Source organism: Salmo salar, chromosome 15, assembly GCF_965601325.2.
Source record: "Salmo salar chromosome 15, fSalSal1, whole genome shotgun sequence".
In the NCBI taxonomy this organism is placed as follows: Eukaryota; Metazoa; Chordata; class Actinopteri; order Salmoniformes; family Salmonidae; genus Salmo; species Salmo salar.
In genome coordinates, this window is record NC_138305.1 from 57902269 (window position 1) to 57925691 (window position 23423).

The following is a 23423-nucleotide window of genomic DNA, read 5'->3' on the forward strand; positions in this document are numbered from 1 at the left end:
ACTCCCCAAAATGTATGAAGCGGATTGGCTGGCCTTTCATGATCCGGACCAGACGTCGTTGACATTGGGCAAATTTACACGGTCCGGTATTCCGGTTGAGTGGATTTCACGTAAGGACCAATGGAATGGTCTAAAATGTATAAACTCTAAGTACCCAGGGCACCGAGCCATGCAAAATAATTTACCCTTGCAATTAGTGCCCGCCCCAGCTCTGTTACATGTCTTTCATTGGTGCAAAATTGAGTCCATCATTTTACCTTACGCATTTTTTTCTTATCCAACAGAGCCATCAGGAAGCATTTTAACCTATTTCTATACCTAACATGTTATATTTAGGCGTGAGCAAAGTCATTTGACCCAATGGAAAACTGTGACTGAGCTACGTTGGCTTCTTTCCTTACAGCTAGGTTGAAGATGACATAAACTCTTTCAACCTAGCTTGACATGTGACCGTTTCTATGATACCACGCACACACACACAAACACACAGGCAACATGGCGTTCCTTCACTGGAGTTGTCAGGCCTTGACAAAATGCATAGGATCCTTAGGATATCCACATTATACAGTGAGTGAACTATCACCTTGTTTTATGAAGTTACTCATTTCTTTACAATGCCAAATAACTTTTCCATTTTGATAGCCTAACATTAGTGTACAGCGGTCCACTTTGCTGATGGCGACTAGTCAACGACTCTGTCTTTATCCAACCCAGGCCTGTTTCACCGAGAACCTCATCACAGGTAAAAAGCTTATTTATGTAAATTGCCATTATCTGTCAAGATTAGGAATCACAGACTTTGAGGATATGATGGTAAAAGGAAATGAAGCCGAGAAGCTTTCAGATTCTAAGCCTGCATTGGATCCTTATAGCAATTTCAGTAGAGTGATGTTGATTGAAAAGGTCTGAATGTAAAGTAGAAATAGGCTAGACTACAGTAATCTCTGCATTAAGGCACCAAAATGTCCTGGAAGCGCCACCATGAATGTATGCAGGATTGTTCCAACCCAAATAAGAAAACATTGGGCAATCTTCCCATCTCAGTGGTAGGCTAATTATTCAAGATGGGTCGCACAACATGATATATCATACACAGCCAGCAGACAATCAGATTCAGCACTGAGAATAATTCATATTTCATAGGCCAACTAACGAGGGTAGCATCTAAACTGGACCCTGAGTTTATATTTCTAATGTCATCATTTATAGCCTTTTATTAAGTTAGGGTTATCCCTACATTTCAAGCACACCTGAACATTCCTGTAAATAGAAGGGTGCAACCTACTGAACATTTCAGATAGAAATACTATGAATAGAGCTGCCATTTTTTCCTCACTCTGTACATTTCAGAGGGACATGTCTATTCTAAAATACAATACATTTCTATCTGAAGATTCTACAACGTACCCTACTGAATATGACCCTTAGATCTAGCCTATGGTTTGGCTCAGCTCCTCCCTGTACCCCCCCCCCCCCCCCCCCCCCCCCATCTCTGCCTATGTGCGTGAGCTGCTGGGGATTTTAGAGCCGATGTGGAGCCACAGCATCGCAGATCAACTGTTCAGCTGTCAGGTTGTTTCGGTCATGATTGCCCTGAACCGTTTACCAGAGGGGGTGTCTGGGGTGGGCGGGGTCGGCAATGATCTTTCCTGCACGCCTCGATGGAGGGCAGGTGGCAGCCGATGACCCTCTCCGCAGACCGGACAATGCGTTGCAGTTTGCCCTTGGAGGGAGGAGTGGTTTAGTTGTGAATGATGAAGCAATAATGTTCCAATCAATTACAGATGTTGATGTTGACATTGATTGTAACGACAAGGCGCTTTGTGATTAAATTGGTGTTCTGGAGTGTGTGTTAATGTTTTTCTGATTATTTCATTTGTAATATCATAGTGATTGAGGAGTAACACCTGGTTCAGTGCAGGGCTTAGGACTATGACCCTGTAGTTATTATACTACCACGTGTGCCAATAGGGTCCAGACCTCCTGGCATAGTATGCAAAACAGATACATATCCTTAGCCAAGGGCCCAAGACTATGTTCCACTTATTCTCGTTTTCTTTCTAAAATCTTCTACTCCGCTAGCCAGCACTTCGCCGAACCAGGCTTGCGTTTCTTCCACCTCCAGATTTACCACTTATTCGTGGTCCAATAGAGTATGAAGGTTTGATTGGAGAATATTAATACTCCATTGGTCCGTGAACAAGTGGAACACAGTTGCCTTGTCACAATGTCCTTTATTGATTAACTAGGTAATGAAAGATACAACAACAGGATGTCATTTTCTGCATTCTAAAGAATATATTAGACAGACGAAAACTGCAAAGGCTCCTGGAATCACCATAGATTCCTTCATTCCAACACCTTGGGCATACATTGTCTCTATTGATCTGAACCCTGCCTGTATACAGTGGCTGAATGAGGCTATATATTGATTCGCAGTAGAACTCCTTAGTGCAGTGCTGTAGTAGATGAAACCCAACACCTTGTGAATTATGAGGAGCTGGGCTAAGAGGCAGGAAAGGTTTTGTTTTGAGGACAAAAACAATGAGTCCGATGATATTTCCTGTTAAGAGAATGCATTTAGAGATCACACATGGGCTTTGTCAACGTGAAGAAGTGCAGAATAAGATCAGAAGATGACATGACCTACGATGTATCATCCCAGGTCATCTTCAGGCACGTCACAATACCGTGTAAGCCTGCGGGGCTAGAAACCGAGACATTAGCTCAGGTAGCTAACACAAGTATTTAGGTCTCAAGCAAAGGTTGTGATTCACCGAACCACCTCCGTTACATAACCACAGCAGCAGTAGCCTTTGGCTAGCCCTGTGCTTTAGCCTGGGGAGTGGGTGCCAGAGACAGGGCAGAGAGTGCCAAGATGGTTACAGCCAACCTGTCATTTTCTTGTGACCTTAATGAATGCAGAAGTAGTCATGTTGCTACCCAGCTACCTGGGTATCTCTTGAAAGCTTTTGAAATTAGCATATATATATATATATATATATATATGGTCATTTTTCAGTTTGCCAATAGATCATACACATTTTAAGGCTATTATTTCACCACATGTTCAATAGCCTATACATTTTTGGTTATTTGTGTGCTTACTTGTTTGCAGAGGTGCCTGCAGCAGGTCAATTCTTAAATTGTGTTTGTATGTCACTGTATCAAATCATTGAGCTTAATGATTGCTCATTTACATTTACATTTAAGTCATTTAGCAGACGCTCTCATAAATGTGTTAAGCTCATAATCATTGTGATGATAAATGAATAACAGCATGGTGATTAATACAGTATTTCCACATAGCCTACTATAGGGACACTGCATTGTCAGATGTGAAGCTGAGTTCATACAGCCTACTAATTTAAAGAATCAGTATACAGGTGCAAGATTGTGCTGGGAGGCATTGCAACTGTCTGTCTGTGGATGAATGCACAAATGGCCCTAGTGCTGGGGGGCGCCCTCGATTACCATTCCAAGCACAGCAGTGCACCTCTGGTCACCCGCGAAATTGAGCTGGCTCGCTGGCGGGGAAAGGTTGATAGTATAGTCCACGACTTGTGTAACGCCCGGACCGGAGGACAGAGGGGATCTAGCGGGGTGTCAGTCTGACTAGGTTGCTTTGAGCCCGCATGTCACCGGCGGACCTTCTACGCGATCCGAATGCAGCACCAGCAGTCAGTAGACAGCGCCGTATCGCTACAAAGGCGTTTTCTCTGCTATTAAACGGTTCATGCCGTCCGAGTGCGCAGAGGCAATCCTCTGTGGTGTAGCTGGAAAGCTGTAGACTCAAAGCGATAGCGGGACCTCATCCGCCTGCAGTTTTCTTTTAGATAGCCAACATCCAGTGAGCATTTCCCACGTAGATACACCGGGGGAAGTAAGTAAGGCGTTGGAATGTTGCTTTCTATGGTCATGGATTTCTTGAAGGGCATCGCTGGTTTCGAAGGCCATTCTCACAGACTATATTAGGATCCAGCGCACATTTTTTGGGAGACCTGAGTCGGCTCAAGGAACCACCATTTACATTACATAGAATTCTGTCAAAATGTTTTGGCGCTCATAACAGCATTTGCGGAAGAATTTACGTGGTAGGCCTACTACCCCAGATTGAACAGGGCTGATGCTCCGTCTTCAAGGTAAACTTTAAGCAATATTTTTTTATAGCATTAAATGCATCGCATTGCTGTTGAACTCTTTTGGTTAATCGGCTTTGAAGAAATTGCATGGGGAGCAGCAGTACGGTTTTTACTGCAATTAGGCTCACATCCTCATTGCCTCTCTCACGGCGGGGTATCTGAAAAGGTGAGGAATCTCCAAAAGACAGCTGTCATGCGCCTAGATCTTTGAAAAGCTAGGCTATAACACCGCAAGGTCAAAAAAATCCTTCAGATGATAAGCAAAGCGGTCAGATTACATAATTGTATTTATGCATGTATTGCATGCAGAGTATTATTATTTTTTTTGTCCAGTTGAAACCGAAAATCATGTAATGTACCAATTATCGTCTTGTCCACTTACAGATGCATGGTGGATCACATCAGATTGAATTAAGATGTGAAATGACTGCACTTGTGCTCAGACATTATATGAGTTCTTGTCAGTCCAACCGAAATAACTTGCAGAGTGGTAAGAGAGAATGAAATGTGACCACAAACAAAACATTAGCCGTAAACAGCCCTTGCTGGAATGCAAATGAGGCATCAGGTATTCACTTTTTATCTTGTTGTAGTCTATTGCCTATAATAAAACAGCCTGGGTTGAGTAGCCCAGTGAAAGGCTGGACGAGGTACAGTTCAGTACAGATGTATGATGATACAGGTCTCTGCAATGTGAATATGTGGCCCTAATGACTTATAAACGTGTTTCATCTTTTTATGTCGGGTGTTGGTTATCATCTATTCTATTATTCATGGTAGCCTGAGGCACCATTGTAACTGCCACACCAAAGCACCCTGTAGGCCTGATTATAATGCTGCTGTTTGCTGACTGCTCGAAAGTCTACAACGCTCTCTGATCACAACATTCAATATCACGCCGAAACATTCATCGTGGCGTAGCCTTTTCATTGAAGGCAATGCTTATGTCTTTCACTGACATGATTCATAGTCTAAAAAGAGAGAGGTGTGTAGTTAGTATAGATCCTTCCACCACCAACGCATCCAAGGAGCTGTGGCTTGGGCTACAGTAGAGTGAGCACATCGACCTAATTTACATTGCTTACCTCACAGTAGCTTTGCTGAACGCACAACATATTCTGTAAGAAAGGGGGGGGGGGGGGGGGGAGGGACAAACAGTGGGCCTATTGATTATTCGGCTCATAGGATTGGATGTATTTGCCAGGAGAAACAATCTATTCCCTCGAAAAGGTGAAAAACAACAGATGCATTTTTGGATCTACACGCCAAAGGGAAAAGGAGGGTTCACACCAAAAAAGAAGACTCTAAAAGCACTGAAGACAATTGTATTGATAGAGAGGGGCCTGTTCACTCAGCTTGCTAAGACGCCCCTCTTCATTCTGAAACGGAACTAGTGCCACCTCAGACCTCACAGTTCTTTGGGATCTCAACTGGAGAACGGAGCTGGCAGCTCATTACATCCACGGTTTAGGTCGCCTCAGCCATGTGACCTACGGTACCCATCTAACATCGATGGGAAGAAAATGAAAGGATTGAAGCATTATTTTATGCCTCTGTGTAGATCGATCTGACGGTGTGTGTGAGTGAGAGAGGAAGAGAGAGCGAGAGAGCGATAGAGAGAGAGCTATAAGATCAGTTGGATTCAGTCACCCCATTCATTAGGCAACGCTAAATGTAATTGACCTTTTCCTCTATAATTCAGACCTCATCAAAGTACGACCCCAATGGCAAACAAACCACCAGATATTATTTATGGACCTGCCGTAGCAGCACTAGAATCCAACAGGCCAATGAAATCTGTGGGACAATAGTACTGACTCAACGCAGGATTAGGTTGTCTGAGAATGAACCTTTAAATACATGCCATCCCAAAGTGAGGTTTTGGTGTTGCCATGGTATCAAGGATGTCACCCTAGACCTAGCACATCGCGTTGGCAGACACTGATGTAAATTGGTATTCCAACAAACACACACTCTCTGTCTCACACACCCACACATACTCTCGCTCTGACTCGCTCTCGCATGTGCGCGCACACACACACACACACACGCACGCACGCGTACACACACACACATAGGCTGATGGTGTGTTCAGGACATACTTAAACCATTCAACACCAATTTGCCAGTTTAATTAAGGAATGTTTTTAATCAAACACTAACTCATTTCATGTGGTGAACAATTCCCTCCTGGTCAACAAATCAGAGTGTTTATATCAGCATGAGGGTATCTGTAATGCTACCAAGCCCCTAATGTGTTTCTCCTTATAAAATATGAAACATCAGTTTCATACCACAACCTCAATACATGTACTGAAGCATTTAGCTTCCGATGGAGAATGCAGTATCTAGCTGTGTCTCTGCAGTACCTAGGTGAGACAGTGCCACTACGCAGAAGTTCCGTCTGTAGGCACGACAAGCATTAGTTTCCTCTCTCTCTCTCTCTCTCTCACTCTCTCTCACTCTCACTCTCACTCTCACTCTCTCTCACTCTCACTCTCACTCTCACTCTCACTCTCACTCTCACTCTCACTCTCACTCTCACTCTCACTCTCACTCTCACTCTCACTCTCACTCTCTCTCTCACTCTCTCTCTCACTCTCACTCTCTCCCCCCCTCCCTCGGTTCCAAGCCCAAAGCCCAGCAGCAATGTGATGATGCAGTAGAGGCTTTCTCTATATGAGGCCCAGCATACGTTAGACCATCTGAAAACAGATCCCTCATGACCCAACTGGCCCAGCTGCCTGCCTGCTGCAGAAGTGTGTGTTTATGTGTGTGTGTGAGAGAGAGAGAGTGTGTGTTTGTAGGATGCTGTATAAGGCTTTTCTGGATGATCGCTGCCCCAGGGAGAGCATAGATATCCTCCGCTAAAACAGTAGTATGCCTCTGCTGCTGCCATTTCGCTTGAGTGTCACTGTAAAGGTTGATGTCTACCAAGCCGCTTTCTATTAGGAAAAATCCACCCGTGTGCATATGTGTGTGTGTGTCTGAAAGTGTTCTCTATATTATCTATATTATCTAAGGTTTGACATTCTAAGGTTGCGTAAAGCATTGATTAAATCATTGATTGATTATCTAGTTATTTGTTCATCTAGGGGATGAATGTGACCTGCTATGCAAATTGCTGTGTAGAAACCCCACCGTAATTAAATGCAAATAAGGGAGACAGGCGCCGACATGTATTTCCTGCTGCTCATCATGTCTTGGCGATGGGGTTGTACTTTTGTCCTCACAAAACGAATTTCGCAGTGATAACCGTCTCAACCATTCTCTTCACGTTTGGCTGAGTTATCACCGGCGAAAAAAGCCCCATCTCTACGGAGTGAATCAATATTGCGTCTCCATTGCCATTTGAGTCGGGAAGGAGCAGGTCCTCTCTGCCTCATTGCACATCCAGAGGCTGTGCCATCCAGAGCAAAGCAGAAGGTTGGTTGAGACGCACGCATAAACACACACTCACACGCATACTAACTCGCTATCTGTCTTTCACACACAGAAAAGCACACACACCTACACACATGCAAACCCACCTACACACGCAACCACTATCACAAAAACCGACAAACACCTAACCCCTCAACACACACACACACACACACATACACACACACACCCACAGCCACACACCACAAGCCGTCTTTCCTCAGTTTGGGTCACGATCTGGCGGTCGTTTGCTGTGCTTAAGGAGTGTCATAACTTGTCCATTTAACAATTACACCACAGCCCATTTGTCATCGACTTACTTCGGCCCTCACTGCTAGGCCTACTACTCAACTCTCACCAGCACCAGCCACCCAAGCAGTCAACATAGGACAGAGAGTCAACACATTTCTATAACTGTTACTCAGTCGTGTAAAACGCCCTATAAAACAAGGGCATAAACCTGTTCTCCAAGAAAAGTGGGATTTTTATGTAGCGTGGCGTTCATTGAAATGTCAGACCAGGGAGACAGTGTGTGCTCTGCTCTCCCTAAAATGATACCACTGTGTTCCCGTTTTTATTGTCGGCCGCACACTCTTAGGCGGCAACCTTTTTCCTTTAGTCGTCAGGCTGGGATGTGTTTTACAGCTGTCAGATGACAGGTGTTGTCACTATGTTCCCACCAGGCCTCAGTCTCCGTTAGCGTTGCAACAGAACGTTCCCCCATGGCAGTTTGTCACTCATGTTCCATCTGCAGAATTCTTTATTCCCTGACACATTCTGAGCATTTCGAGACATTCTTTAAATTCCTCAAACTATTTTGACAGTTAAGGTTATTGTTTTACAGATTCTATATCAAAAGCTGCAGGTGGAAAAATCTTTTGAAGGTGTACAGAGAGCTTCCAGGCTTTTAGTCAGCTAAAAACGCATTTATACTGACACATTATTTAAGACACAGAGATATAACCTCAGTTATTTAAAACATTTTTTATTCAACCAGGCGAGTCAGTTAAGAATCAATTCTTATTTACAATGACAGCTTACCAGGGAACAGTAGATTAACTGTCTTGTTCAGGGGTAGAACAACATATTTTTACCTTTGTCAGCACAGGGATTCAATCCAGCAATCTTACGGTTACTGGCCCAACGCTCTAACCACTAGGCTACCTGCCACCCGAGGACCAAAGAAAAACCAATGATGATAAAAACAGATATCACATTCTGTGTCTAAAGGCTTCGAGTTGTGCTGTTGTTGTGAGATCTTTAGGCGTTGGACATTGCACCTTCCTCCCATAATCAAAAACCATGAGACGCATGGTAGATTCATCATGGTAGATTCATGTTTACTGTACACGTAGCCAAGAAGAAGGAGTTATATAAGTCATTATGAGCAGTATTTCACGTGTCGTTAGGCAAACTCTCTCTGCACTCCAGCTGCAGTATCCCCCGCTACTCACTAGACTACCTGCAGAGGTCTTTTTCTAAGGTCTCGGGATTCAGAATAGAATACTTGTCTCTGGCATTGTTTTTGTCTGGGTGTATGATTGTTTTGTTCCGTTTTGTCTGAACCCCAGGAAGAGTAGCTCTGGATAAAGTAACAGCTAATGGAAATCCAAATACAATTCTGTCTCTCTCGTCTCTACTTCGTTGTTTTTGTGTGGGTGCATATGATTGCTTTGTTTTGCGATTTGTGTGGACCCCAGGATCCAGGAAGTGTAGCTGTACCCAAATGAACAAATACAATCTTTTCTCTCCAGTCTCTACTTCAGCGTACGCAGCCATCCTATCAGGAGAAAAAAAAACGGACCTTAGATCAGTCTGGTGAAACTTAATCCAACTGCATGTAATTAAAATCCTTTCTATGTTGTCTCATATTTAGGCGGAAATTACCTTAGATCAGTGTCTTGGGGTTATTTCTATCCAACTCCATGTAGGATATTACAATTCTTTCTCTCTCTTATCTGGCCAGGTGTGTTAGCCTGACTGGAAAGCCTGATGGAGACCCTGCTAGTTTACCTGATGGTCCTTGGCATGGCTGTAAAGGCCCACAAGGTCCAGTTGTGCCCAAAACGCTGTGTCTGCCAAATGCTCAACCCCAACCTGGCAACCCTCTGCGACAAGAAGGGCCTCCTCTTCGTCCCGCCAAACATCGACCGGCACACCGTCGAGATGCGTCTGGGCGACAACTTCGTCACGAGCATCAAACAGCGGGACTTTGCCAACATGACCAAGCTTCAGGACCTGACGTTGTCTCGGAACACCATCGGTTCCATCTCGCCTCACGCCTTTAAAGATCTGGAGAACCTCAGGGCCTTGCACTTGGACAGCAACCGTCTGACGAGGCTCACCAACGACACCTTCAGCGGGATGTCCAAACTTCACCATCTCATTCTTAACAACAACCAACTGATTCATATCCACATTGGGGCCTTCAATGATCTCACGGCTCTAGAGGAGTTAGATCTGTCCTACAACAACTTAGAAAGCACCCCCTGGGTGGCTATCCAGAGAATGACCAGCCTCCACACCCTGGGCTTGGACCACAACATGCTTAGCTACATCCCTATAGGAACCTTCTCCGGCCTGCAGAAGCTCAAACGGCTTGACGTCACCTCCAACAAGCTCCAGAAGCTTCCGCCAGACCCTGTGTTCCAGCGGGCTGGGGTTCTGGCCACGTCAGGAAGCATGGGTCCGTCGTCATTCGCGTTGAGTTTTGGGGGGAACCCACTGAGGTGTAACTGTGAGCTGCTATGGCTGAGGAGGCTAAGGCGGGAGGATGATCTGGAGACGTGTGCGGCTCCGCAGCACCTGGCTGGACGGTACTTCTGGACCGTGTCTGAAGAAGAGTTCCTCTGTGAGCCGCCTCTCATCACCAGACACTCCCAGGTAAGGCTGAGATGATAATAAGATCATTTGTCAATACTACTGCAATAATCCAGTGATAACAGAAGCATTACAACTGTTTTTGTCATGCTATTTGACACTGACAAAAAGTAACTATCATGTATATCACTGAACACACTTTGTTAACATGATAATTCATGAAATATTGATCATCATGTCATCCCTTTCCAGAATAAACACATTTATTGCAATAATTGTCAAACATCGATAATCATGCTGTTGCTAACCACGATAACTGTTTTAATCACGATAATTCAATACCTATCACGGTAATATCGTTAACCCTACCACCATCTAACCGCCTCCAGGAGCTGCGAGCACTGGAGGGTCAGAGTGTAGCTCTGCGCTGTAAGGCCAGGGGCGACCCGGACCCCATCATCCACTGGATTGCGCCAGACGGCCGGCTCATGTCCAGTTCCTCCCGGGCTGTGGTGCACAGTGACGGGACTCTGGACATCCTCATCACCACTGTGAAGGACTCAGGTGGGTGTCATTGAAACGTCTGTTGTGGTAGACTATGCTGAGTGTTTCTGTTTGTATGTTCTGGTTTTTCACTAGGCCCTGAGGTCAGATTTTTCAGACAAATTTAATCTGAATCAAAATGATCCTACGATGAACTCTGTTCTCACATTACATTTAGTTCTCCCTTTTATTTTAAAGGAAACAGAAAAGCTAATAAATGTTCATAGAGTTGTCAATGTTAAAGTTTCAACATTGAAAAACAATTATCCATACGCCCATACGCCAATATTTCACACATTACCAGGCAAATCATTTATTTATATATTTACAGCAATGCTGGCCTATAGAGTCCATTGGGAAACCCAAATACTGAACCGTCCAATGATGGGATTTATAAATAATTGATCTGTGCTCTCGAAAAGGACTGATCTCTATAATATATAAACAACTTTTTTAATCTGAACAACCGTTTAACTTGAGCAGAATATGGAAAAATATGACTTTGGCATCCTGTAACCGAACCATAAACGTATACATTTTAAGTTTGTTTACACACTGTATTTAACAGCAACTGTTCATTGTGTCCCCTAAATCAGCTAGGCACATTCCTCCGTATGATGTGGGAGTGCCCTGCAGTTAAATGCTTCTGCGGAAAAGTCACGAAATTCATTTTGAATTGCATGAATGTAAATATTCAATGCTTTGCATCTATTAAGTTACTTAACGATGATAGCTCCTTGAATCTCTCAATCAATCAAAGACGATTACTGCTGCTGCAAAAAAAGATGTTGGCTCTTAGATTGCAATCACCTCACTCTCTTCCAATTCATAAGTAAGTACAGTTACTATTAGAAGCTATAACATTAGAATTAACGACAGCGAGAATGAATGGTGCTAGTCAAGGAACAATTGAGTCCTGGACAAAATACTTGACTCTGTAAAGAATAATCTTGGCTAAAGCCCAACACATCTATCTATCTCTCTATCTCTCTCTCTATAGAAAGTTTGGACACACCGACTCATTCAAGGGTTTTTCTTTATTTTTACTATTTTCATTGTAGAATAATACTGAATACATCAAAACAATGAAATAACACATGGAATCATGTAGTAACCAAAAAAAGGGATAAACATCAAAATATATTTAAGATTATTTAAAGTAGCCACCCTTTGCCTTAATGACAGCGTTGCACACTCTTGGCATTCTCTCAACCAGCTTCATGAGGTAGTCACCTGGAATGCTTTTCCAACAGTCTTAAAGGAGTTCCCACATATGCTGAGCACTTGTTGCCTGCTTTTCCTTCACATGATTTATGGTAGTGGGGGTAAGGGGTGGGGCCGGTTGGATGGAGACATGTTGGCTGGGTGGGGTTGGGGAATGGGATGGGAGGTTGGGCTGGAGGCCTACTTATTTTTTTGTTTTGCTTTTCCTGTTTATACGGAATTTATTATCACTTAAACGCTGTAAATCAAATCAAATTGTATTTGTCCCATACACGTGTTTAGCAGATGTTATTGCGGCTGTAGCAAAATGCTTGTGTTTCTTGCTCCAACAGTGCAGTAATATATAACAAGTATTATCTAACAATACACATAATCTAAAGTAAAGGAATGAGCAATGTCAGAGCGGCATAGTCTAAGATACAGTAGAATAGGACAGAATACAGTATATACAGTTGAAGTCGGAAGTTTACATAGACCTTTGCCAAATACAGTGCCTTGCGAAAGTATTCGGCCCCCTTGAACTTTTCGACCTTTTGCCACATTTCAGGCTTCAAACATAAAGATATAAAACTAATTGTTTGTGAAGAATCAACAACAAGTGGGACACAATTATAAAGTGGAACGAAATTTATTGGATATTTCAAACTTTTTTAACAAATAAAAAACTGAAAAATTGGCCGTGCAAAATTATTGATGCGTTGGTATTGGTGGTAGTTGTTGTCCTTAAGCCATTTTTCCACAACTTTGGAAGTATGCTTGGGGTTGTCCATTTGGAAGACCCATTTGCGACCTAGCTTTAACTTCTTGACTGATGTCTTGAGATGTTGCTTCAATATATCCACATAATTTTCCATCCTCATGGTGCCATCTATTTTGTGAAGTGCACCAGTCCCTCCTGCAGCAAAGCACCCCCACAACATGATGCTGCCACCCCCCGTGCTTCACGGTTGGGATGGTGTTCTTCGTCTTGCAAGCCTCCCCCTTTTCCTTTCAAACATATTGATGGTCATTATGGCCAAACAGTTGTATTTTTGTTTCATCAGACCAGAGGACATTTCTCCAAAAAGTACGATCTTTGTCCCCATGTGCAGTTGCAAACCGTAGTCTGGCTTTTTTATGGCGGTTTTGTCTTCTTCCTTCTTTCTTGGCTTCTTCCTTGCTGAGCGGCCTTTCCGGTTATGTCGATATAGGACTTGTTTTACTGTGGATATAGATACTTTTGTACCTGTTTTCTCCAGCATCTTCACAAGGTCCTTTGCTGTTGTTCTGGGATTGATTTGCACTTTTCGCACCAAAGTACGTTCATCTCTAGGAGACAGAACGTGTCTCCTTCCTGAGCGGTATGACGGCTGCATGGTCCCATGGTGTTTATACTTGCGTACTATTGTTTGTACAGATGAACGTGGTACCTTCAGGCGTTTGGAAATTGCTCCCAAGGATGAACCAGACTTGTGGAGGTGTACAATTTTTTTTTTTGAGGTCTTGGCTGATTTCTTTTGATTTTTCCCATGATGTCAAGCAAAGAGGCTCTGAGTTTGAAGGTAGGCCTTGAAATACATCCACAGGTACACCTCCAATTGACTCAAATTATGTCAATTAGCCTATCAGAAACTTCTAAAGCCATGACATCATTTTCTGGAATTTTCCAAGCTGTTTAAAGGCACAGTCACCTTAGTGTATGTAAACTTCTGACCCACTGGAATTGTGATACAGTGAATTATAATTGATATAATCTGTCTGTAAACAATTGTTGGACAAAGGACTTGTGTCATGCACAAAGTAGATGTCCTAACTAACTTGCCAGAACTATAGTTTGTTAACAAGAAATTTGTGGAGTGGTTGAAAAATGAGTTTTAATGACTCCAACCTAAGTGTATGTAAACTTCTGACTTCAACTGTATATTTGAGATAAGTATTTTGTAAAAATATGTAAACATGTAAACATTATGTTTTTCTTACTGGGTTTATTTCTTCTTTTGAGTAGCAGCCTACAGGTACATGTTTTAATAAACATATAATTTAACATGGATAATGTACCTTTAACCCCCCTAACAAAAAATACAAATTTGGTAAAAAAAACAAAAGTACGTTCTCAATCGCTCCATCAGGCTCCTTCACCTGTGTTGCTTCCAACCCGGCCGGGGAGGCTCAACAAACTGTGGACCTGGTGATCGTCAAACTCCCACACATCACCAACGGTACTGTGAAGAAGGAACCGAACCCAGGTTCTTCTGATATCGCCACGGTATTGAGGACGGGTGGTGGTGGGGAAGGCGGAGGCATGGTGCCACTGGGAAACACGAAGACGAGCCAGGAGAAGAAGGTGGTGATCACTGAGGCAACGTCTACCTCCGTCATGGTCAGGTTCAACTTCCAGAGGAGTATACCGGGCATCCGAATGTTCCAGATCCAGTACAACGGAACCTACGATGACTCTCTGGTTTACAGGTGAGCCTTGGCTTATGTAGGGACTGTTTCTTGATGATTGATATTGATGCCTCATTTCGACTCTCAGAACCGAATGAGAACTAACAAGAACTAGGCACAATGGTCTGTTGTAGTATTCCTGATGGTGTTGAGGGGTGTTTATGTTGTTGAAAAATGTATTCAAATGTCAAATATGCAAATTTTCATTGTTTGACAGGCTGTTACTCTAACCGCATGAAGTAATTAATTTACTGACATTCTTGTTCAGTGACATACAAAGTCACCTTGGTACAGTGTGTTGCAGTACGTACACAGTACAGGGTCATTCCAGCAATTAGGTGCCTTCTGAATAACTTGGAGACATTTTTTACATTCTGTCATGTTCAACTTAATAAAAAAAACATGTTTTCCCATCTCTTAAATAAGAAAAATGACTATAGTAAGTGCCTATTAAGTGCCAAATAAAGTAACAGTGTTCATGACTTTATCTTAAATTCTCCATAATCTCCTTGTGACAGGGGGATTGGAAGCTTGTTGTGTGTAACAGGGAGTGGCAATTGAATGCAAACTTCACAAAAAATATTACATAGACAGACAAAAAATGTTTTACTATCTATGGGTAACAGGGTTGACGTGTTCTGCTCAACTCGCTCCGTTTTCCACCACAAAAAGTCCAGGAAATGGCCAAAAAGAGTAGAACCAGCTCACCTGCTTTTACACTATGATTTGACTATTAGATGTTCAATGTTTCTTTTGAAAATAATTCAGTTCATGACCTTAAAATGAGGGACATATTTATAGAATTTTCCATGTAGTCTATATTAAAGGGCACTTCATTTAAAGGGCTTTTAAAATTCTAGATTTGTGCTTTCTTCCTAAAATATCAAAGGGACGCAAAAGGCACTCATTTCGTGGAACGACCCAACACAAAACATGTACACTACATGACCAAAAGTATGTAGACACCTGCTCGTCGAACATCTCATTCCAAAATCATGTTGCTCCTAGACATTTCCACTTCACAATAACAGCACTTACAGTTGACCAGGGCAGCTCTAGTAGGGCAGACTTGTTGGAAAGGTGGCATCCTATGATGGTGCAACGTTGAAAGTCACTGAGCTGTTCAGTAAGGCCATTCTACTGCCAATGTTTGTCTATGGAGATTGAATGGCTGTGAGCTCGATTTTATACACCTGTCAGCAACGGGTGTGGCTGAAATAACCGAATCCACTCATTTGAAGGGGTGACCACATACGCTATGAAATAAAGATAAATGACATAAAGAATTATAGTAAAAAGATTTGGAGCTTTGGGGAAAAAAGGCAAAATCAGCTCCATCATTAATTCATCACAAAACAACTAATATTGCCAACTACTTTAATGATTTTTTTCATTGGCAAGATTAGCAATCTTAGGCATGACATTCCAGCAACAAACGCTGACACTACGCATCCAGGTATAGCTGACCAAGTTATGAAAGACAAGTATTGTAATTTAGAATTCCGTAAAGTGAGTGTGGAAGAGGTGAAAAAATTATTGTTGTCTATCAACAATGAAAAGCCTCCATGGTCTGACAACTTGGATGTAAAATTACTGAGGATAATAGCAGACGATATAGCCTCTCCTATTTGCCATATCTTCAATTTAAGCTTACTATAAAGTGTGCCCCCAGGCCTGGAGGGAAGCAAAAGTAATTTCGCTACCTAAGAATAGTAAAGCCCCCTTTACGGGCTCAAATAGCCAGCCAATCACCCTGTTATCAACCCTTAGTAAACTTTTGGGAAAAAATTTTTTTTTGACCAGATACAATGCTATTTTACAGAAAACCTATTGACAACAGACTTTCAGCAAGCTTATAGGGAAGAACACTCAACAAGCACAGCACTTACACAAGCGACTGATGATTGGCTGAGAGAAATTGATGATAAAAAGACTGTGGGGGCTGTTTTGTTAGACTTGAGTGCAGCTTTTGACATTATCGATCATAGTCTGCTGCTGGAAAAACGTATGTGTTATGGCTTTACACCCCATGCTATACTGTGGATAAAGAGTTACCTGTCTAACAGAACACAGAGGTTGTTCTTTAACGGAAGCCTTTCCAACATAATCCAGGTAGAATCAGGAATTCCCCAGGGCAGCTGTCTAGGCCCCTTACCTTTTTCAATCTTTACAAACGACATGGCACTGGCTTTGAGTAAAGCCAATGTGTCTATGTATGCGGATGACTCAACACTATACATCTACTACAGCGACTGAAATGACTGCAACACTTAAGAAAGAGCTGCAGTTAGTTTCAGGGTGGGTGGCAAGGAATACGTTAGTCCTAAATATTTATAAAACTAAAAGCATTGTGTTTGGGACAAATCATTCACTAAACCCTAAACCACAACTAAATGTTGTAATAAATAATGTGGAAATTGAGCAAGTTGAGGTGACTAAACTGCTTGGAGTAACCCTAGATTGTGAACTGTCATGGTCAAAACATATTGATACAACAGTACCTTAGATGGGGAGAAGTCTGTCCATAATAAAGCGGTGCTCTGCCTTCTTAACAACACTATCAACAAGGCAGGTCCTACAGGTCCTAGTTTGGTCGCACCTGGACTACTGTTCAGTCGTGTGGTCAGGTGCCATAAAAAGGGACTTATGAAAGTTGCAATTGGCTCGGAACAAGACAGCACGGCTGGCCCTTGGATGTACACAGAGAGCTAACATTAATAATATGCATGTCAATCTCTCCTGGCTCAAAGTGGAGGAGAGATTGACTTCATCACTACTTGTATTTAGGAGAGGTATTGGCATGTTGAATGCACCGAGCTGTCTGTTTAAACTACTGTCACACAGCTCAGACACCCATGCATACCCCACAAGACATGCCACAAGAGGTCTCTTCACAGTCCCAACGTCCAGAACAGACTATGGGAGGTGCACAGTACTACATAGAGCCATGACTACATGGAACTCTATTCCACATCAAGTAACTGATGCAAGCAGTAAAATTAGATTTAAAAAACGGATAAAAATACACCTTATGGAGCAGCGGGCACTGTGAAGCAACACATACACCTGCATACACACACACACACACACACACACTAACATACGCACTATACACACACGTACACATGGAGTTTGTACTGTAGATATGTGGAAGTGGTTAAGTAGGGGCCTGAGGGCACACAGAGTGTTGTGATATCTGTGAATGTATTGTAATGTTTTTAAAATGGTATAAATTGCCTTAATTTTACTGGACCCCAGGCTAGTAGCTGCTGCCTTGGCGGGTCCATAATAAATACAAATACTTTTGTATATATAGTATACCTAATCAACAGAATCAAAATAAAATGTCAGCACTGAGTTGTAAGGAGAAGCCGAGATGAAAGAGAAAGCAGAATGTTACAAAAAGCTTCTGAAGATCTTTCAGGCCCCTTCTGAGAACTGAGTGTACACAATGTTCTTTCATCCGGCAACTCTTTCATTCCATATTTGGAGCTTATCTTCATGATGCAATATGACGTGACCATTTAGAACACACTTTTATTCAAAGTGACTTACAGTCAACAAATACTGTACATACAGCATATTGATTGTATGAGATCCATTTGGGAATAAAAATTCCACAGCTCTGGTCTTTCAAGCACACAGCACCATGATCCAACAACCGAGCCATTGGATCTATTGTGACTTTCTCTTCTGAGAGATGGGTGTGCATACAATCTTTCATCTTTAATGCCTCCGACTTCTCAGTGGGTGTTTTTGTGTCTCAGGGGGTTGGGTAAAAATGACACATTTGGACAATAAAATATTATTTTTCATCTTTTACCCCTTTCACTGCACATTAGCAATTCTACTTTCTTTTTTTAACCGTTGGAATCCCTGCGACTGTTACTCGTCCACCCATGACAATGCTGTTCATAGCATTCTCTCATCTCTTACCATTTTCAGGCCATAGCCCTGTGCTCTTTGTTATTGCAATATAATGTACAGTATAATTGGTCTACAGTTGGTCTAGTATGCTCTCACCTCTTTCATTCCACACTAACCGTCTCTCTTTCTGTATTTTCAGAATGATCCCTTCGAGTAGTAAGAGTATCCTGGTGAACAACCTGGCGGCCGGTACACAGTACGACCTGTGTGTGCTGGCCATCTACGATGACCTGGTGACCTCCCTGACTGCCACACGAGTGGTGGGGTGTGTCCGCTTCACCACCGAGCCACAGTACCTCCGCTGCCACTTCATGCAGTCCCAGTTCCTGGGAGGGACCATCGTGGTCATCATCGGAGGGATCATCGTGGCGTCCGTCTTAGCTTTCATCATCTTCCTCATCGTGAGGTACCGAGTGTGTAACCAAGGCGATGAGGATAAGGTAGGAGTATTGAGTAGTACTCTTTTCTTTGGGGCTATTGTCTCTGGATTATTTGTATTGTACAGATGTGATGATGAATATTGAGGTCATTTCTCCCTGGGGATTAATAAAATCTCTCTCAATCTCTTTCATAAGGCTTTGGAGATGGGTGAGATCCCATCTCTGAGCAGTGATGGTCAGTTGCAGGGCTGTGGCGTCCCCAAGGCCATGTCCAAATCTCTGTCCAAGCAGATCCTCCAGCCAGAGAAACCAGAGAAGGAGGACAAGGAGTCTCTGAGGTTGGCCCTTTCTCCTCGTAAACCGGTCAAGCAGCAGCAACCCCCAGCCCCAACCACCACATCTACCAAGCCCTCCATCCCCGACTGCACTGTCTCTACCTCCGCAGCCAGCCACTCCTGGCACCCTGCCTCCCCGGTCACCCTGAGGCAAAAACGGGCCGATATCACTGCCACCGGGGATCTGAAACCCGGAGAAGCCCGCCGAGCCGAAGGCCAGACAGATGTGGAGTTAGAGAACACAAACCGCAATAACTCGTCGGAAGCTAAAATGGCTGCCGCCTTGGCCGTACCTGTTCCTGCCCGTTCCACAAAATGGACGCCGGTCGCTAGGCGGCCGCGCCCCCCTGGAGCCTCCTCCCACCATTACATGACGGTACCAGCAGGGGGTGTGAGGGTGAACCGGCGGCACTCGCTGAACGTGGACTCGTACAAGGAGCGCTGCTACGTCAGCCTGGTACAGCAGCAGCCAAAACCTGGCGGGAGTTTGTGCTCCAAACGCAGTCTGTCCATGAGCGGAGAAATGCCCACGTTGGAGAGTGCAATGGCAAACATACGCAGAGGCAGAGACAAGCTGTCCCGATCTGAGTGGCTTCTCGAAAGCACTCTATGATCTGGATTTTACTGGCTTATCGGTTCTTTGTTTTACTGGATTGGATTTGTGACCCGTCGTGGAGCATACAGTAACTTTATGCCTTGTCTTTTATCTACAAGACCCATAGATTCCTCTTGTATTTCTGAAGACAAGGCAGCAAAACAGGGTTTTAAAAGCCAAATGTTTCACATTTGTTTTTCTACCTAAAAAGCAAATATCCTCTCAAAGTCATCTGTATAGCGACTTCGGATATAACTTTGATGAAAGGCACAAAAAAATGTATAAAGCAACTTCATGTACAAAAATGTTGAGTTGTGTAACATATAGGCTAACACGATACACCCGTAAGTGTTCATATGGTACTGAATGCAGTATTCTTGGAAGTCTAGCATCATTTAGGAAGAGGGTGAAAAAGGGATGGATGATCAAGCTTGTTATAACATTGCCTGTTACTTAAAGTGATTACAATAACTGTGTAGACAATGAATGGACATATTTCTTGTCATCAGTTTTTCAGACAGTTGGTGACATGTCTTAATTAACTTGGCGGCGTTTGGAGGAATTGTGAATGTGCAGAGATGTAGAACACAATGTACCCAGGCTGTGTCCCAAATGGCACCCTATTCTCTATAGTGCAGTACTTTTTGACCATGGCTCTGGTCGAAAGTATTGCACTATATAGAGAATAGGGTGCCATTTGGGCCGCACCCCTCAGTCTAGTGACAGAGCTGGATCTTTTCATCAAGCCGCACCAGACACACAGCAGAATGCAACATTCATGGCAGCCCGTCGGTGTTGATTGAGCCTAATACTGCCCTCCGAGTTGAATCAATACATTTTTATCACGTAATTACACATAAAGACTCACGCTCATAGGATTCCTGTCGCAACTGATATGACAGTCTAAACCAACACAGACAGGATGACTGGCGCGATTCCAATACGTCAGCAGGTGGATGGGGCTCGATAAAGGATTGGTGGTCCATTTTCATGTTTTTTTACTATTATTAAGACATAATTTGTCATGTCAGGCCAAGAACCGTTGTAAATTGACTTGTTGGGTAAAGAGAAAACGAAAGCCACAAAACAGTAGGCTATATGAGAAGTCGGCTCTTGATTTTGCTGTTGTTTCTGTTTGATGTTTACCAGTATAAATAAACCAATGAGAAAAATCTATCTAATGTAGACAATACCTGTACAGTTATTGCTTGTGACATCCATTTGCCAGGTATCTACTGTAGCTTTCTTAAGTCCAATAACATGAAATGCAACACTGAGGACACAGCAGAAGTCATTTCAGTTTTAGCTCCATTTTCCAGGTACCGTCTAACACTAACCCTTCTGAAGTCTGGCAACAGAACATGCAGAGGGATACCTAGGACGTAATGTTCACAGTAGCCCACATTTTAGTAGATAGATTGCCATCGCAATCTATCTTCAATCTCGTGTCATGACTGACAAAAGAAATTATATATTTTTCTCTGGCGAGCCAGCCAGGAGAATCACCTCATCTGTAATGATTTTTAAGGTTCAATATAATCTTAAAACATTTTAATCCCCCCCTCCTTCTCACTGAGAGTAGAAAGAACGGTAAACCTCGGACAGATCTCTGCTCTCAGCTCCTGTGTTTGTTCAAAGGCAACGGGAAGCAAATTATGAAAAGAGGCCATGCTAGTCACCTGGGACTCCCCCTTTCCCTCTCCCTCCCCCTACCCGCCTGCATATCTACACTCCTAGTCAGAGAGAGCCTCGTGACGAGGATACCAGTCAGAGAGAGAGAGCGAGAAAGAGGGGGGGTGGAGAGAGAGAGAGAGAGAACCCTCTGCAGAGGTTAAAGACTCCAGCCTCGGTCGGTCAGTAGGAATCATGGCACCATGGGCCTCGCAGTCAGAGAAACAAATCTGCAATCACAGTAATGTTTCAGATCGTGGAGAGTGGGGTCCATTTCACTTCAATCATACGATCAGTATTTGTATCTGCTGTTAGACAGTATGCACTCTGACTCCGCGGTTTTTGACGCTGGATAGATTCTTTCCTGTGGTCTGACTGACTCCATCGCCGAATTAGAGCTGCACCTTGAGAAAGAGATATACCCCATTACCTTCGCTCTGAAACTCTGGTAAAATAGAGTTGAGTATTAAACAGTAGGCTTGTTAAGATGTGCTGCGCATATGTCAGACATATTAATTCATGTCATCCAAACAGACCAGGCCTTTTAATCATTATTTCTCTCTCATTATGCATGATTAAAAATGTGTAGTGGAGGAGCCAGGTCCGGACGTCCCCTCAGTCTCTTGAGGGTGCCAGAGGTGTGTGATAATAATACAAGAGTTTCTGGAGGGAGAGAGAGAGGGAGAGAGAGAGAGAGAGAGAGGAGGGAAAAGAGAACAAGAGAGGAGGAAAGGGAAAATGAGAGGAAGAGGTGAAGAAAGAGGGATGCTTGAGAAAGGGGGAGAGTGGGGAGGTAAAGAAAGCGAGGGAGAGGCCAGAAAGAGAATAACAGAGAAAAGAGCATCTGTCTAAGTCAGCCATGCAGCCGACAGCTTCTCAGCATTCACTGCACCTCTGCAGGAGTGAGGTGGGGGGTTAGGAGGGCTGGGAGGGGTCACAGGAGGCTGCTGAGGGGAGAAGGCTCATAATAATGGACGGAACGGAGCAAATGGAATGGCATCAAACACCTGGAAACCGTGTGTTTGATGTATTTGATTCCATTCCACTGATTCCGCTCCAGTCATTACCACGAGCCTGTTCTCCCCAATTAAGTTCCCACCAACCTCCTGTGGTGGAAATGGACCAATGCCGAGTGAAGTGTGCCCCGCGGCCAAATACAGAACGACACGTTTCCCCTCAAACACTGCGGGGTTCTGCCTGACTTCTAACACCCCTTCTGCCCTGCTGCTGCCCCCTGCCAACTCCTGCCCCCTGCCAACTCCTGCCCTCCACCATCCTTCCACTCCTGCATGTTTCTGGAACTACTCCCACCACCTCCCTCCGGCCCTCCTCCCTTGTTAACCCGCACCTGCCCCTGCTCCCTGCTCCTGCACCCTCTCCTCCCCTCCATCCTTCCTTGATCCACTACAGGGCTCTTCTTCTTCACTGGGCACCGCCCTGCCATCAAATCCTCACCTGCAATGCCCGTTAGACCCAATCGCTGTCCCGGTGAAAGACTCACCCGCCAATCATGTGTCACTGGCCCTGCCAGTCTGTCAGAGTCAGTCAACCAGCCAATCACCTCTCAGTAGGGGTTTGAACAGTCAATCATAGATCACTGGGCTTTAACAAACTGTCAGAGCAAGAGGCAGGCCGGCCAATTACTTCTCAGTGGGGGAACTGATCCACCAATTATTTTTCACATGTTCATCATACCGGTTACATTAACTACCTGCTGGTACAGGTGATGGCATCGGCATGCTCTATTTTTTCGCTGTACATGTGTTTCTCCGAATTGGTTCACAACCGCTAACTTTCCGAAAGAAATCTACTGGAACGATTACTGACGCTACAATTATCTTTTGCTAATTGGGACAGGGAGAGTAGCTACCCCACCAGGCCACTGATGGCAACAATTTGTGTCCAATTGCATGGTTTAAAGTGATCTTTGAGTCTG

At 43.7% G+C, this 23423-nt stretch overlaps 1 protein-coding gene across 5 annotated transcripts; it reads left to right on the forward strand.

Annotated features, from left to right (window-relative positions):
• The first annotated feature begins 252 nt into the window (after positions 1-252).
• Positions 253-20992, forward strand: LOC106571570 (leucine-rich repeat and fibronectin type-III domain-containing protein 5). 5 transcript variants are annotated; one of them, XM_014144779.3, is made up of 7 exons: positions 253-567; positions 643-742; positions 9532-10448; positions 10775-10949; positions 14261-14600; positions 18646-18946; positions 19082-20992. In XM_014144779.3, exons 3-7 carry the CDS (start codon positions 9558-9560, stop codon positions 19832-19834), a joined length of 2460 nt encoding a protein of 819 aa, XP_014000254.2. In that variant the 5' UTR covers positions 253-567; positions 643-742; positions 9532-9557; the 3' UTR covers positions 19835-20992. The 5 variants fall into 5 exon arrangements, with proteins under 5 accessions (XP_014000254.2, XP_014000256.2, XP_014000257.2 ...); XM_014144781.3 differs by having other exon boundaries at positions 715-742; XM_014144782.3 differs by lacking the exon at positions 643-742.
• The last annotated feature ends 2431 nt before the right edge of the window (positions 20993-23423 follow it).